The 18,037-nt window shown below is 42.9% G+C and overlaps 1 protein-coding gene across 1 annotated transcript; it reads left to right on the top strand.

Moving 5' to 3' along the window:
• Positions 1-1,726: 1,726 nt before the first annotated feature.
• cpeb2 (cytoplasmic polyadenylation element binding protein 2) lies at positions 1,727-16,897 on the top strand. Its single transcript, XM_071539022.1, has 10 exons — positions 1,727-1,902; positions 3,324-3,593; positions 7,421-7,511; positions 9,473-9,523; positions 11,057-11,230; positions 11,387-11,476; positions 11,743-11,861; positions 11,985-12,099; positions 12,448-12,629; positions 13,109-16,897. Exons 1-10 carry the CDS (start codon positions 1,846-1,848, stop codon positions 13,334-13,336), a joined length of 1,377 nt encoding a protein of 458 aa, XP_071395123.1. The 5' UTR covers positions 1,727-1,845; the 3' UTR covers positions 13,337-16,897.
• The last annotated feature ends 1,140 nt before the right edge of the window (positions 16,898-18,037 follow it).

Raw genomic sequence — 18,037 nt, 5'->3', positions numbered from 1 at the left:
GCTCAGTTCATGCAATACCGGCAGATAAAATACATTTATAAACACCCTAACGACAGAACTAGTCTATGGTAGCCCTATAATACATTTTAGAACTATGATATACAAATATCACAGCAAAACTATAAGTTCCTAGGAATATTAAGTTACTATTTGGCTATAATCATACCATAGGAGATAGAATAGCACTATAAAGTAGGCCTACTACAAACTCTCTATTTAGCCCCACGGGTCTAAGGTCCCTAGGAATTAATGGGAATAATAGTGATTTTTCGTCAGGAGTAGGCCTACAATAATTCGTCTTACTTTTTGGGGCATCATGAGGGTGTAGGCCTACTGCACTTTATGAATAATGAAAAACTGACGTAAACAATGCGGTCCTCTTTGCAGCTCGGGATTGAGGCGGGCGGACCGAGGCGTGATGCGGTCGTGACGTAGTTTCTGTCGGGGATCTTTAATCCTCTGCCGCAGCAGCACAGCCGGTAACCAGAGGAGGGGGTAGCACGGTCGGACGGGAATGGACCGCACAGGCTAGGCTACTACAAGGCCGAAATAACTCGGTCTTTTGATAGATGATAAGAATCACCGAGTAAAACGAGGAAAGATCACTGATAGAACAAGCCGAGTATTATTTGCATAGGCCAGACCCCCTCCTCCCTCTCTCTCTCTCTCTCTCTCTCTCTCTCTCTCTCCATATAGCATTTTCTCAAAGACCGCTGTCCTATATTGTTCCAAAAGAGACTGAAATTCGGAAACGCTGCATAAGAGACATTTTCAAACGCATATCTGCTTCAGTAAATGTGCGATTTCGGTTGCGGCTTGCTGGCAGCGAATATAAGCACTCTCCTTGACGGATCCTACGCCTTGTCCTCTCCGGTTTCCTGCGGCCAGTTGCGCCCCGGTTCGCCCTTCAGCAGCGTCGCCGTGTCCCCGCTGTTCCTGTCAGCTGCTGCGCATCAGCAAAACATGCAGGATGAGCCTGTGGGGGTGACAACCACGCAATTACCCCCGTCAGCCGAGGAAAACGACAGCAACGCCAAAACGATCAGCAAATCCGGGAAGCAGCCGAACCAAACCGACTACCACAGCAGTCAGCTGGGCTCGTTCACATCGGACTATACGAACCAGAATCGAGATTTTCCCGATTTCGATCGAGATCATTTTTGCCCGACGCAGTCTATCTGTGACCTTCAGCACAACCGGAAAATACATCAGCAGTTAAGTCAGCACACTGAGTTTAGCTCCACGGAGTCGCCCCCACCCCAGGGACAATTCAGTCACCTGCCGCAGAGGCAGCCGTTCTCCAAGCCCGACCACAGCGCTGACCCCTGCGGCTCTCCAGTGGAAGAGACCGAAGCCGATGCTGCGTCGCCATCGCCCACTTCCGTAAATCCAAACAAGATCCAAATGGACTCCCCCATCACCCACCATATAAATAACGGCAATGGCAGCAGCACCGGCAATATGTTGTCCGGAGGTCTCGGAGCCGGTTTCCCGAACCTCCCAACCCAGGAGATGCAGAGCGCCAGCGGGGGTTCGTCTTCGCCTCCCCTCCCCGGGTTCGGCACCCCTTGGTCCGTCCAGACCAGCTCCTCGCCCCCTCCCGTACCCAACTCCATCAACCCCATCCACGCAAACGCCATTAACCAGATCCCCAATACGGAATCTGACAACAGCTTCTACCCAGGTATCCCCTCCTCCATCAACCCGGCCTTCTTCCAGAGTTTTTCGCCGGTGTCAGCTAATCCGTGCGCCGGGATTAATGTGCAGGGCTTCAGCGGCCCTTTCTCGCCCCAGATAAACGTCCCTCAGCAGCCGCAGAGTCGCCGGTCCCCGGTCAGCCCGCAGATGCATCCCCAGCAGGGCGCCTTCCTGCAGCAGAGGAACAACTACAACCACCATCAGGTGAGTTATTACAGGAGAAATGAATCATATCCAGGTAGAGAAGAGAGGAAGGGATGGTAGACAGTCTTATATCATGTTTATTCTGCTGTTGCTGAGTATGCCTGTCCAATGCACAGAAACTAGGCCTACAACCAAAGATTTAATACCCCACCATAACTCTTTGTGGCCTATTTGAATCAAGCTGTAGTTGCGTTGTTGAAGAACCCCATACATTTAGTGCCTAAGGTTGGGGGTCATCTTGTGACACTGCAGAGATAAAGCATAGCCTTAAGAGGTGTGTGTGTGTGTTGTGCATTCACTCTGATCCCATGGCCCTTGGTAGTTTTTTTTTTTTTTTTATAATGCATTTGTCATGTCCTCTGAAAGGGCTGAAGTCACTACTCTCAGGGCAAAGGAAGGGAGGGGCGAGGAGAGGGGAACAAGGGAGCATCACTGAATCTGACTGTTGTTCTCTGCTGGAAGCTGGCACTGGGATTCAGTCACATGGCACTGGACCATCCTTGTCTTGTGCTTCAGTCAGTGGGAACACAAAGGCTTGCAGGGTTTGGTGTCCTAAATGGACGCTTATCAGGCTGACATGAAAACATCTAGTATCTTGGTGATGTGTGTGTGTGTGTGTGTGTGTGTGTGTGTGTGTGTGTGTGTGTGTTGGGGTGAGATGGTGGGGGAGGGTGGGGTTGGGGTTATAGTGCCAGTAGGGGGCCAAAGGAAAGACCAGCAGTAGCAGAGACACATATGAAGATACACGATACTCTCAGGAGCATGTGATTAATCTCCCATTTGCCATTTGTGTGTGTGTATGTCTTAAATGCTTAAAGTGCATATGTATTATGTTGCTGTGTTACTGACCTTTAACCTCCAGCATTGATATGAATGCTGTGTAAATACTCATTCCATTAAACCTCTAACGACTGCCAGCTCAACTGGCACCACCATCTCGCACACACCCAAAGATCCCATAGAGCTGTTTGCAACTGAAACAAACGAGAAAATGAATTTTAGTTTTGCATTTATGTATTCAGTGTGCAAGAAACAGAAAGACGAGCATGCGCTGTGACAGGTTTTCCTGTGAAAGCATGTGATATTACGCATGATGAGATTCGATGTATGATATGCTTAAGAGTGGACGTGAGGTCCAGGCAGAGAGAGAGTGTGGTGTGCGCTGGTGGTGTCGCAGTGCACGGGATACTTAGTATTAGTCTTAAAGCCTTAAATCTTCTTACCCACTCACCCACCCTGCTACAGGAGCAGATCAGGCCAGGCCATGACTAGGCTGACAGAGGGAAAAAGACAGGATAATAAAGACAGGATAGGATAAAAAGAAAGTCACATAAAGATACTAAAAAGGTGCGAAAAGGCGCGCATGCTCTTTCAAGCTCGGTCTCTAACTGCCCCCCACCCTTTATCCACGCCTTCTGCAGCCCATGGTGAAGCCGTCTCCCTGGGGCAGTCACCAGGGGAGCGGCTGGGGCTCCGGGGGGATGTCCTGGGGCCGGGACCACCGCAGAGGGGGAGGTATGGGCATGCCAGGCTCGGTCAGCCACGCCTCACCCATGAAGAAGCCCTTCTCCAGCAACGTCATCGCTCCTCCCAAGTTCCCACGCTCTGGTGGATCACTGGGGCCTAAGTCCTGGATTGAGGAGAACATGTTTCGAACAGATAGCAACAGCAACACCTTGTTGCCCCTGCAGGTATGTGTTTTGGGGTTGATGTGTGTTGTTTATGTGTCTTTGTCTGGTGTTCATGGGTTGGTTGGTGGTTGAGGTGGGGGGTTGTTTAGAGTTACTATATTCTTGTTTGTTGTCACGAGAGTCAATGGTTTTAACGTTGGGAAAGAACTGGGAACAGAGGATTACTGAATCAGCTCCTGAATTAGATATTGGATCAAGGGAGCGAGAGAGGAGATGAGAGCATGCGCATTATTACGCTACCTACAAAGCTGCGGGAGAGAGAGAGGATGGATTAAAGCTCTGAATGAGTTCTGCTGCTGTTTTGTAGTAGTGAAGGATAAGCTAAAACCAAACATTACATTAGTCTTAGTAATGGAGACAGTGAGGTCAGAGAGACTGGGAGCAGGAAGGATTCTTCAGAAGCACATCGCAGAGAGTAAATATCAATTCCAACAGGGCCAGGATAGTTAGCATTTCAATCAGATGGGAGTGGTGTGAATTGATTCAACTCTGTAGCTTTCATCAAAGGTGTCACAGAGTGGGGGATGGGCTGGATTCAAGCTCAGGAAAGTATAACATCTTGTAGGTGAGATGGATCTATTTCAGGTATCAAGGCTGCTAAAGCTCTTTCTGTGCAAAGCAGCCAGCAACTAATCTCATCCCATTTTATTATGCAGCCAGTTGTGGGCTTTGGTAGGAAGATGGTAGAGGCTAACAGGCCCATAAGAAAGATCTACTGGGGGTCATCAAACGTGTGAATGACATGAATATAATTTTCCTGCCATGGTGCCTCTTAACTTTCTCCTGTCAAGGCTGTACAAGGCTCTAGATGGTCACCATTTGGTCACGTCTCACTGAAATGTTTCTTTGGTACTGCTGTGGCAAAATCCCCCTTGTTTCCCAAAATTACATTCATAATTTTCCAGGAGAAAAAATATTAAAGCCATATGTTTTCTTTTCTTTGGTGACTGAAAACTGTAAACTATTTCTTACCCTAACCCATTCCAGAGGGGCAGAGCTGTTAGAGATCCTCTCCACGCTCTCTCTTCTCTCTCGGTTCATAGCCTGATGTGACTCGCCCGAGCCAGCGACCACTTGGTCTCTCTTTGTGGTTTATTAGGTTATTTCTAAACAGTTTAATTTAATGAGTGCAGTTAACCAGATTTAACAAGTTAGTTAATATTGGCTAAGCTGCAGTAAATCACTTTTTCGGCCTGCACATTCCAAACAAATAGAATTACATTGAATCAAATGTGCTTCTCTTTTTACAAGTTTCAGATAGATAATGTGCATGGCTTGCTAGCAAAAAATATTGTATATATACTGGTAGTAATGATCTGTCTTATTGGTGATTTGGGCAAGATTTTAACACTAAATCACGAAGGTAACTATTATATTATGGACTTCATATTTATTTTATAACTGCATTACTTGTTTCAGTGATAACCTTGGTGTCATTGTCTCAACAGTTATCATTTCTTTTTGTACAATTATTTCGGAATCAACTTCTGATAATTGTGTCAATTCACATCTTGAGAGGTTCATTTGCAAAAATTAAAATAGACTGCAATAAATTATAAGCCTGTATTTTCAGAACTCAGTGTTGCCAGTCAGGATGTAATGAGGTATTAATTCTAAAGTAAAAACATTGTCAGTCACAGACTTTTGATATGTCATTAGTGTAAATTGTTAGATTTTCATTGTTGTGACATAAGACAGACTGCATTGGTTATCTTGGACTTGGACTTGTCTTGGAAGAGAAAGTATATGGAGAGAGTACAGTTGATAATTTGAGGTGTCCCTTAAGGACTTCTACACTGATTCTGCATTCAATAAAAGCAAATCAGCGATCAATATATATATATACATATGTATAGATAGATAGATAGATAGATAGATAGATAGATATACATTCCATTACCACCTATTGTAGGAAATTCTTTACTTTTATCAAATCAGTACAGCGCAGTAAATCATTCTGGGCATAATGGAACATCTTAATGACTTGGAATGGACAAGATATTCGTTGGTGTATATAACGCCGTCTCTGAACTCAAATATTGGTGTCACCAAATGATGTACTGGTGCTGCAAGCTGAAATTATTAGTGGTACCAGTGCCAAGGAGTGCTACTCTTCCTTTTCCAGGAAACAGGCCCGACTCCATGGATTGTTAATTTCCATAAACAGTGTCCGACCCAGAATTCTTCAGATTCCAAGTCTTTTCCTTCCTTCCTTTCTGTTTAATGCTTGGCAGTCAGTGACACATCTCTGCTGTGTCATGTTTTCAACAAAGAGATTAATCAGAGGGAGATAGGAGAGGGTCAAGTACAAAATACCTTTTCATTTTGGAGAGAATATTGTGCCTTTAGTAAAACCATTTACGTAACAAACCTTAACAGCCAACATTGTACAGAAAGGCTTGCTGTCAACCTAAAAGTCTATATCCTTAAAATTGAAGAGAATGTCCATCTGACACTGTTTTTCCCTCAACCATCTTTAACTTAAGTGTTTCTAGTCAGAGTTTTTCCAAAAGAATATCCATTATGCCAGCAGTAAACGGACTGGGATGGACCCTAGCTGGACTGCAATAATCTGATATCCAGTCAAAAGCTTTTTAGTGGACAAACCTGCTGCTGCCAGCAGTTCTGACTGGTGTCTTCCAGTCCGTCTGGATACCTTGACCTGTCATCACAAACGACTCGCAGACTGATAGATCACTGGACTGAGAAGCTGGACTCTTTCGGCAATTCTGGATCCCTGGTTAGCAGTGGATGTGAACCAGTATTCAGTCTCTGGTTCCCTGTTGAAGGGGACTCAATGATTCCATTATCAATATCATTGAAACAAGTAATGTAGTGATAAAGTAAATATCAATTATGCCCATGATACTAGCGTCCTTGACTAGGAAACTCTCCATCATACTATAAAGCAAGGAATCTCTGTCTGTATGTGTGTCCTTTGCATATCTCGAGAACCGTTCGTCCGATCTACTTCACACTTGGTGGGTGTATTGCTGGGGACCCAAGTAATGTGCAGTGTCAGATTGGACACGCGACACGTTCAATATTAATAAACTTTGAATAAACAAGTGAACAGCGCTCTGCGCAGCAGCGGGGTTCAAGGCAAGCGACTGATAGCCTACGCCTATTTTGAACGGGCACTGCACTAGTATAAAGTAAATGAAAGAGTTATAATTCTCATGCCTGTACAATTTGTTTTCTCCATTTCCTACTTATTTTCACCATAATTCTAAAAATTAATGAATGGAAAAGGGCATTGAGCATCCCTTCGATCCTTTACTATTCAGTGCCTTAAGCATTGACCTTTTTACCTTTCATCTTGCTGCTTGCGGTGAGGAAGGTTTGTTCTCTGTGGTATGCTAGTCACCAGAACATTGCCATATGGGTCTATGATGGTTGATCTAACAGGAGGGCCGCCTTATTGGCCCACCGATGAGCTCATAACCTCCATCCCAGCTCTCCGGCTAAATGCCATTCATGGATTTGGTTTCCATTCTCTCTGCCTCTGGGAACTAGTCCAGAGATCCTGGGGAATCCGTTGTACAGGCGGCTCACAAACATACCTTCGGACCCCTAAAGTGAATAAATACGGAAAGAATGTTAATCCAAGCGTGTGCTACTCACACTTTTAAATCTCTTAAATGTTAAGCCAAACGCCCCCACACTTCAGAGTCTTTATCACCATAAGCCAAATCACGAAAGTGTGTTACAAACATGATACTTAGTGTAATTATGATATGCATAATGACGTGTGATTGTTTTGGCAGCTCGGTTTCAGCATTAATTGTCTGTGTGGATGATATAAACCTCGTACCTCTGTTTCTCAGGACCGCTCCAGAATGTACGACAGTCTAAACATGCACTCCCTGGAAAGCTCTCTGATTGACATCATGCGAGCGGAGCAGGATCCAATGAAAGGTAAGATTGTCCTTCTCTTAGTGTCCACATTTGGGGGTTAGGAGGTGAGCGTGTTCAGGTTTGGTTGGGTTACAGGGTGCAGAGAGGAAGCCCATTCGCTCAGTACAGGGCAGTGACAGGCCCAGAGCTGCGTTGTTTTGCCGCAGACCAGCTTATTTTCTCCCTGCTGAGGGCTTATTACTTCTGCCACCGCCTGCACATTTACATGACCTTCCAGCTCTGATCCTGCTGCTACTTAACCTGGGCAGCACACACAGCAGAGTAAAGAGGGGAGGAGAAAGAGGAGGAGAGGCCGGGCATTTTCCTATGAATATCTCCAATTAAGTTATGGGTGTTTTATGGCAGATGTGCCGTATGTTTTATGTGTTACTCATTTCATTTATGCTCCCAACATACAGAATATGATACACTTTACAAGAATCACCAGTGAAACATATTCGTATCACATATGCCTTAGGATTTTACAATGAAAGGTATAGGAATATTACTGAGTCCTTCCCCATTGGTCGGCAGGAGCGAGCAGAGACTGTAGGGTGACACTGACAGCGCTGGCCCCGGCCTCCCGGCTCAGCTGCTGGACATCAGAGCAGCAGTGTCAAATAACTGCACCGCTCTTACCGTTCTCCCACTGAGAAGACGGTTTGTAACTCAGTTACAAACTGGCAGGCCAGCTACATTTGAATTGCATTTGAATGGATTAACACTTTAACTTGAGGACATGACCTAGAAATAACTTAGATAATTCCTCAGTGGAACATGTTCAGTTGTTTGTGTAAATGGTAAAGCCATACCACCTATATGATTGTCAGTTCTTTGTATTATGTGTATAACCACCAAGCACCATTGTTCATTATTTTTGCTGACTTGGTGTACATAAGTTGTGGTGTAGGTTCTTGGTAGGTTATTTGTAGATTCAACACTGAGGCCCTGCTAGAACTAGGACTGGGTGTCAACCTGAACTCCTTTCTAGGTTGAATTTCTTGTTTTTCCTGCAGGAGCAGATGGAGAGGACATGGGCCAGTGTGCACAGCAGAGAGAGAGGGAACTAGACTAATTTTAGATGTGATCACACTTTCACACACTGTGTGTGACAGCCAAGAGAGGAGAGGAGAGGAAAGGAGGGTTTGGAAGGGTGGGCTCTGCCATTTATAGCATTGCCATGACTAACCTAACAGTGTATACTGGCTAGCAGCTCCAGACTAACAGGACCTCATAAACCGACATGGTACAGCTGAAACAGGACATAAAAAATGTATTAGCTAAATTGTCCATACATTTTTCTGGCAAAAATATGCAACTGGAACATTTAATGCATAAACCTGAGATTTATGGGGCTGTCAGGTGGTTCTGTTTTTTTCTTTAACCTTTCCTTAAGTAACCTGACTTGGATTCTGCATCAGTTGTGTCATGTAAAAAAGTACTAAACATACGACAAGCACCCCTTGGGCCAATCAGTAACAACATGCATCATCCCTTCAAGTTTCATTAAAATCAGACCGGTGGTGCTACACAGCCTTCAAAGTTGCTCTCTAGAGCCGAAAAGCCAGTGATTGGTTCTGTCTAAAGTCTTGCTGTATTCATGGTAGCGACTCTCTGTAGCTTTACATTTTGTTAAGTTGTTTCTGTTTTCTCAATTTGTCAGCTCAGGCTGTGTTTGAGGATAAAGAGAGGTTTTGTTCTTCATTACTGACTGTAGTGCTCAATGTGGACATGTGACAAGCCTACTGCAACACATGCACAGGCAGGCATCGTGTGTGTGTGTGTGTGTGTGTGTGTGTGTGTGTGAGTGTGTGTGTGTGTGAGTGTGTGTGTGTGGGTGACTGTGGGTGTGTGTGCGCACACCCAAGTACACGCGTTGGCCTCGCCCTGTCCTCCCCATCTGCTCTGTGTCTCATCCCTATTTGTGTGTGTGTGTGTGTGTGTGTGTGTGTGCGCGCGCGTGTGTGTGTTTCTCATGTCAGGCCGTGTGGGATGCCCTCACCCTGGGGCCGACGGCCTGCTCATGCTCAATGGTAATTATCTCTTAGCACCATCTCCCTCTGTGTCTCTGCTCCATTCATGATGCTTTCACTGTTACTCCTCATTAGATAGACTCACCAGGCTCAGGGGTGCAGCAGTGTAACACTACTGTATTAGACCTGCTGTATGAGATGAGAATTTATATCAGTGTTTGTTAGTCACCAAATTTAATCAATTCAAACCCAATATGTACCAGAGATTATTACTCCCATTCTCGTGAGATGTAGGATTAAAAAAGTATGTCACATAGGAATGTTTTGTAATGGTGCTCACATGACAAGTTGGCATGTTTCCATTGTTAAAAGTCACATGAGAAGCTGGAATGTGCCACGAACGGGACTCTGTTATATCTGAATCCTCTCTTTGAGATGAGGATTGTCAGTACCTTTGAATCCACTTATACAGGCAGCAGAAAACCCGTTTGGAATAATCGTAGATTATGCAGAGCCTTTTTTCTTCATGGTGGTGACAAAAATTATGTTTTGTAACAATCCCACCAGGACACGGGCCTGGGTCAAATAGCATTTTGCAAATAATTCTTAGTCTGCATTTTAATGTAAAAGGTGTGATACAATATAGGGCATTTAAAGTATTTCTGAGTCAATTTGGGGTACTTTTCTGTGACTGACATCTTATCTGACGCTATCTGAATTGGTTGGTAAAAGAGACCTGTCTGCACATTAAAGTCTATGGAGGTTAGCTCTACCCTCTGAGAAATGTCTGCACAGCTGAAACTTGTACTCTGTACTTTGTTTACATGCAGCCAGGAGCTATGGGAGACGTAGAGGTAAACTCAGCTTTCTACAACATGTCTGTGTTATTGTGGCTTTTTCTATTATGGCATGCTTTAATGCTTGAACAGCTACCAAACTGAGGCATCAGGTCTGGATTCAGACAAGATTTCTTTCTATTCTACTCTTATTTTCAGGACAACATTTACAGTGTTGTTATGTAATTATTACGATGTTTACATTTTGTCTAATAATTTGCTACACAAAATAGAACAAAACATTACTTTTGTATTTTATTGTGTTTATATCCAGACATGCATGATGCTGAGGGTTTCAGGTTTGGTCACGTTTACCTGGACCATTGTGTCAGTTGTGCTCTGCTCTGCTATTTTGTTAACAGCTTTGTCCCACACAGCCTGCCTTTCCACACTTGCTTTATCTGCTACACTACTCAGATTGGAGCACACATGATTGCGTGTCCCGGACTTAGACCTACAAAAACTACCTTGTACATAATCCTCCATCACTTCAAGCTTGTGCTTTGTCTCACAACCACTAAGCATAAAGCTGCAATGAGAGTGGACACATTATTTTACAGACAGCCTCTCCACTGAATTAGTGTTTTGTCCTTGTCATAGCAGAGATATAAAAGTTTAATAACAGTCCGGTGTAACGCCTCATACCCATAAAGCAGAGGCATGTAATATGACTGGATTTGGATATGTGTTTGTGAGCATGTTACTTTGAATGCTTGACATTTGCTGTTGGCCTTAACCTGTCTCCCTTCTCCACCAGGCCGCTCCTCCCTCTTCCCTATTGATGACAATCTCCTTGATGATGGCCATGGCAACCAGGGTGTCCCAGGAGTCCTCGGCTCCCCCAACTGTTACCCCCACCAAAACGGGGAGCGCATTGAGCGCTTCTCCCGTAAAGTGTTTGTGGGTGGTTTGCCCCCTGACATAGATGAAGGTGAGAGGAGGATCATAATACAGTGTTTTATGATGGCAGTAAACTACCAGCTAGGATGCCTGTGCTCTCTTTGGTCCTTCTATTTGTATTTGTATCATCCGACCCTCTTTCTCTCTCTTCATCTGTCTATTGCTCCTTTTTTCTGCCTTCCATCAGATGAGATAACCTCAAGCTTCCGCCGCTTTGGTCACCTGGTGGTGGACTGGCCACACAAAGCAGAGAGCAAGTCTTACTTCCCCCCTAAAGGTACTGATGAAAGCAGCCGGCCTCCATAATATTAAACATATCAATGTATGGCTACTATTACTAAGTGTCTTTACACTGTGCATGGATGGTGTGAAGCTAAATAAATACGGATTCACTTGAAAACATCCTGATAAACCAAGGTTAGAACATATCTCCCATGTTTTTATAGACATTTGTTCCCAAGTGCTTAAGTGTACCTATCCAGCATGTTTCCAGATTGTATCTAACTGAAGCTGTGCGTATGTGTGTGTGTGTGTGTTTCCTAGGTTACGCCTTCCTGCTGTTCCAGGAGGAGAGCTCGGTGCAGGCTTTGATTGAAGCCTGCATGGAGGAGGATGGGAAGCTCTACCTGTGTGTCTCCAGCCCCACCATAAAGGACAAGCCAGTGAGTTCAGCAGCTCCAGTTCGCCGTGGGGGAAGCTCTAGCTAAAAAGACTGAAGGTTTTCATTGGAATTTTCTGGAGGAAGAGAGAGCTGATTTAACATCAAGTTTTGTCTTTGACTGCAGGTCCAGATTCGCCCTTGGAACCTGAGCGACAGTGATTTTGTGATGGACGGCTCTCAGCCCCTTGATCCCCGCAAGACCATCTTTGTGGGAGGCGTTCCTCGCCCCCTGAGAGCAAGTAAATACCCCCGCCTTGTTATTCTCAAGCAATTTCATCTCTGTGTTGTATTTTGTGCATAGATTCAGATGTTCTTGTCGCCTTGACAGGTACATATTGCAATAAATGATCAGCTGTATGTTTAATCGGCGTGAGATGAGCAGCTGAGATCTGACAAAATCCTATCTGCAGCAATTAGTCTGACAGCCTCTCCCCCACTCTGTCTCACCTCCTCCCCCATCTCACCTCCTCCTGTGTCACTTCCTCGTCTCCTCCCACATTCTTTTTTTGTCTGTCCTTTCTCCTATTTAAATCAATTCTCTTGTTTTCCTTTCCTTTCCCCATGGTACTCGCTATCTCTCTCGCCAGTCGAGCTGGCCATGATTATGGACCGTCTCTACGGCGGAGTCTGCTACGCGGGGATTGACACCGATCCAGAGCTCAAGTACCCAAAGGGGGCGGGGCGAGTGGCCTTCTCCAATCAGCAGAGTTACATTGCTGCCATCAGTGCGAGATTCGTCCAGCTGCAGCATGGAGACATTGACAAGCGGGTACAGTGCCCCCCTCTCCTTTCTCATTAGCAACGGAGCTGTGGTTGAGAAATGCAGAAACAGAGTGTGTGTGACTCAGTCATCATTAGGATGTGTCATTCAAACCGTGTGTGTGTGTGTGTGTGTGTTTGTGTGTGTGCCATCAGCATCATCACAGTCAAGTAGTCAGTGGCTCGTTGCTATGGTGAGGCGAAAGCTTATTAGGGCTGATTGAATTAGCTTCCTTCCCAGTCTCTGCTCCTATAAGCCCAGTCTCCTTTGTTTCTTAATATTAGTCTCTAGCAAGCTGCTCCAGTCTGAATATTCTGTTGCATTTTCAATACCTCCTTGATGTATGTATTCTGCTGTAGCTACTATATTTCATCACATTATTTTTTACTGTTCAAGTCCCTCCATGAACGTATTCCTTTTCACTCATTGCTCTTTCAGTATATTGACCTGTGCCCTTTCCCTGTCCTCTCTGGTGTGTTTGTCTGCAGGTGGAGGTGAAGCCGTATGTCCTGGATGACCAGCTGTGTGATGAGTGCCAGGGCGCGCGCTGCGGAGGGAAGTTCGCTCCCTTCTTCTGCGCTAACGTCACCTGCCTGCAGTACTACTGTGAATTCTGCTGGGCCAACATCCACTCCCGCGCCGGACGAGAGTTTCACAAGCCCCTGGTCAAAGAGGGGGCCGACCGCCCGCGCCAGATCCACTTTCGCTGGAACTAGAGATGCGACCACAGCCATGGTGACACGGTCAGAGGAAAAGGAAAGAAAACACTGGCTACCAGGAAAAAGAGCATCGCTCTGCCTCTCCTGCTCTCCTAAGCTATCCGTATAATCGAGTACATAACACTATACAGTATATATATACATATATCTATATATCTTTTGTAGCAGCCAAACACCACAAGCCTCAGTTTTTCACCAAAACCCCCCTCACATCTCAGGCTCTGACAACTCTACAACTCTTTTGTGGTACTTTCATGTTTTCTAAGAGGAGATTTAAAAAGAGATTGATTTTTGTAGTTTTTTTTATTATTATTATTTTTGTATGTGAGATTTAAAGTAGATATGGGAATGTTTTTGCATGGGGGCAGCTTGTCTGTCTGTTTGTCTGCTGCTAGCCACCCCACAGTGCGTGTAGCGCACACTTGTTTCTGGGAAAATCTTGATTCTTTAATCTCGACGCCTGCCCCAGGTCATTAACCAAAGGTAGCAAAATGATAGGAAGCATAAAATTGATACATTTCTGCCGCAAAACAAACTCTTATTTTCTAATGTTGCTATGTGCTCTTTCTTCTTGTTAGGGACTTTATTGAAAAAGATGATAGGGTTATTTCTGCGCTCATATTGACCCATAAAATGTTACCTCAAAATACAAAATCTGGTTTGTATTAACTGTATTCAACAATAACATTTATAATTACAAGCTATATTAGAAGCTTTGCTGCTATATATACATATATATATATATGAATAGATGTATAGGTATTATATTTAATGCCATTTATAAATCAGAATCCTGAAAAATGAAATGCAGTCTGCACTCAACCACTTATGGCCCCCATTGCCGTGGAAAAAGTTAAAGTGCATGTTATGTCAATAGGCTTAGCTACACAAATTGCATGCAGGATAGATGTTGAGAAAAATCACAAAAAAAACAAACCACTGAAATCATTATTAAAAACAATAAACAAACATAAGACAAAACATACAATTCTATGGTGAGTAGCATGACCAACCATTACAGATGCCTAAGAGAGAAAAAAATTAGACGAAGACAAAGCTAAATAAGTGGAAAAAAAAACTTATTTAAACTTGCATGCATTGATGTTTATCTGTTGTTTGATCCGTTTACATACTTATGATACAAAAAGCGATATTGGTTCTACTGTAGACTAGTGGATGCCATCATTTTGTGACATGGTGGCTTGTATGGCAAAAAAAAAATTCTGTTGAGAAGCAGAGTGGTGTTCAGTGGTTTGTGTTTGTGTCGTCTCTGTGCTGTGTGACCCTTGTTAATGTAGACTGAGGTTCTAGTTTAGTTACAAGCAGATTATGTAGAGGAGAATAGAACATCAAATTACTCTGCCTTCACCCTTCCTAGCCCTTATCTTGTGTGGTTGCAAAGGTTATTCTAACGTAGCGTCGCCCTTGGCAGACCAAATTCAAACAAATAGACTTCAAAAGACTCAAATCAGCTTGAAAGGCTTGACCAGCTATAGACTTGACTGGGAGAAATGCGTGTGTGCAGCATAAAGTGCCCAGTGTGAAACTAGTCGGCCAATCAGCACCACTGTTACAGTGTTGTTAGGGAGACGGCTATGTTAAATGAGCGTCCTTAGAACATGTTCTCTTTGTTTTGTTCTGGTTTTAATTACTAATTTCATTACTAGAAACAATCAGGCTCTGGCACTGTGTGTGTTTGCGGCTCCGTGAATCCAGAGGAATTCTGGCCCAATTTATGTCTTTTTACTGGAAGATGAAGAAAAGCGCCTCCTCAATAAGTGATTGTGATGAGGATGACGAACGACACGTGGTCTTTTGACATGCGAAATAACTCTAAGTTCTATTTGTTTGTTTGTCTGTTTGTTTTGGACTGTGACCCTTAAAGTATGTCACTCTTTAAATACTCTTTAGGGACAATCTTTCTGTGAGCAGAGGATGCTGCTGGTGCCCCAGCCGTCCGTTTTGGTACTGTACAAGTGTGTATCTGCAGCATAGCTCTGGTGTCATTGTGGTTTTGTGTTCCATGCCCTGGTGTGTGGTCCTTGGTATCGGTGTTTCAGGCGTCAAGTGTATACTGTTACAAAACCTTAATGGAAATGAGATTTTCAGTTTATTTACTCCCATCCTCGGATACTTGGATCATATAATTTAATTTGTTTCCGTCAACTTGTCACCCATCACTGGCCCTTCAATATCCCCAATATCCCTAATTATTTTTTATAATATATTATGCACTACTTTTCTATATTCCCCTCATTTTTGTTCTTATTCATTTCCCCCCCTCCAACAAGTCGATTTCAATGCAGACTTGGGATATCACCTACTTTGCTACTGTTAGGTTCTCCAAGACTTCTACCTATTTATAATTCTACAGATGATTTATTAAATTTTATTTTTTCATGATTACTTATTTAAGATGTAGCGTGAAGCAGTGGTCTTAAGTTATCTATGTTCTATATGAATAGAGCAGGAATCCAATATTTTCTAATATATTCTACGGTAGTCTGGTTGTTGTGAGGACTGGGAGTCACGTAGTGTCACAGGGTGCTGCGCTGTAGCTTGGTTGGTTCTACAGCATGACAGCCACAACTGAGGAGCAAACGAAAGCAAATGAATGATATAGTAACTCCCATCGTTTATCTATCTATATATATATATATATATATATATTTCCCTGTGGCACTAGTTCTCATGGTGTCGTACTCAGAAGAGAACTTGTTTGAATATCGTCACCTGTAACACTTGACTCGTGCTGTTTTGTGAGGTTCTATTTTCTATGTTGAACACTGTTACTTTGTTCTGTATGTGTCTTTGTTTTTGTAAAAATCATATTTATTTCACTATTTTTGTAGACAAATAACTATTTGATTTTGATTGTATTTTTCTATTTAAATAGGACTATTATACATTTTATTTCCCCTAATGCTAATTATGTCCAAAAGCAAAGTTCTGTTCAAAGACAAAGAATCACGTCATCAAGATTTTAGTACGGCATCAAAGGTTTTTGATATGCGATTTGAGTAACTGATTCTTCTTTTAGTACACATTACACATTTAATTTGAAGGAAGGAAACATGAAGGATCTATTATATTCATGGAAGACACTTGAGATTCTCCCCTGTTGCATCGAGGCCCCAGCTGCCTGTCCTCGTAGATGCTCTGAAACTTGAATATAACACATTTTGAAAGGCTGACTAACCTCGAATCTGTGTTGTGATGTGCAATACTGTTTCTAATGTTTGTATAAAAGTAAGAATTACAGTGTAAACCTTTTTAATGCAGATTTATTTTTTTCATTGCATATTTTGCAGATTTCTGATCCACAGTGTCATTTTTTACTGTCAGAAAATAAACCCCTTTTTTTCATTGCAACTATTTTTAAATCCAGATATCTTTGTACTGATGTAAATGATTGTAGTTATTTTGGATAGTGTTTTGCTAACAAAAGGAGAGACTTTTTCATGCATATTTCTATTTCATTTCATCTTGTTTTATCCCGTATTTTTATTTCATTTACTAGTAGCAGAATTCTTGGAATAATTTTTCATATTAAATGTCATTGGTATTATTTTGTATTTTTATGTGGAAATACAGTATATATAATTTTAAGATGCTAATTGCTAAGATATTATTTTGAGTTGAATTATTTTTAAAGCTAAATATTTGTAATATTATTGTTAAAGTAACTAATTTCTAAATCAGAGTTTGTGTATAGATTCACAAAAGTGGTTTATGAGGTGTTGGATTGTAATTATTACTGAATGGTTCTTTGATATGCAAAATGAATATCATGTTGATTTTTATTTTTGTTGGTTTTGTATTTAAATGGGGTGTTGATTACTATCTTTTTTTCTTTCACTTCCTGAATAAAGACCCATTCTGTTTGGACACAACATGGCTGCTGCTGCGTATGTTTTCTGCTGTTGCTCGTCCTGCTGCAGGTGCTGCGTTACCGCCGGCCTCTTCATGGGCCGAGCAGCCAAACCAAGCAGGGAGACGTTAAATGAGCTGCGCAGTATAAACTCAGCTCATAGTGAAGGAGTGAAATATTGAGCTTTACATGAGTGAGCCCAGGCCATAAACAAGACCTGACTGGTCCTCATAAAGGGATTTGCAGTATGTCCAGTACTGCTTGTGCTCTGAAGGAAACACAAGAGGTTAAGAGTGAAGACAGGAGAGTGAAGACAGGAGAACGGAGAGTCAGAGTGACTTTTGAGATTCATCTTGATAAGTGGCGGCTATGACAATGACCAGACTTGAACATCATGACTGAAGACTACTGAAATCCTTTTTTTAGTGTCTTTATGGTGTCTGTGTGTCTGTGTGTAGACACATTAATGTGAACAAAATAACTCAAGAGCAACACCTGTAGAAATTTCATACTTACACCACAGATACCTTGCTGCATACATTTGCATATTAATGAGCAAAAACTGATTTTCTTGAAACTTCTATCTCCTTAATGCTTTAAGATGTGGAGTTCATATTAATACCAACCTTGTGTTATGTGACAAGACCAGTATGTTGACATAGAAATATTTGCTAATTAATGCATTAATTATCTTAATGACCTCATTAGCATAGCTGGTCATGTTCAATATATCTCGGTGATCATGGCAAGATGCCTCTTTTATTCACATAGTGTCTACCTGAAAAGAAATAATACAAGAAGTCCCTCAACACTCAGCAGTCCACACT

This window comes from Centroberyx affinis, unplaced genomic scaffold (assembly GCF_046629955.1).
Source record: "Centroberyx affinis isolate AG114_WGS23_722 - 3 ecotype Tasmania unplaced genomic scaffold, CSIRO-AGI_Caff_v1 ptg003390l_1, whole genome shotgun sequence".
NCBI classification, from domain to species: domain Eukaryota; kingdom Metazoa; phylum Chordata; class Actinopteri; order Beryciformes; family Berycidae; genus Centroberyx; species Centroberyx affinis.
This window is presented reverse-complemented; position numbering and strand designations above follow the sequence as displayed.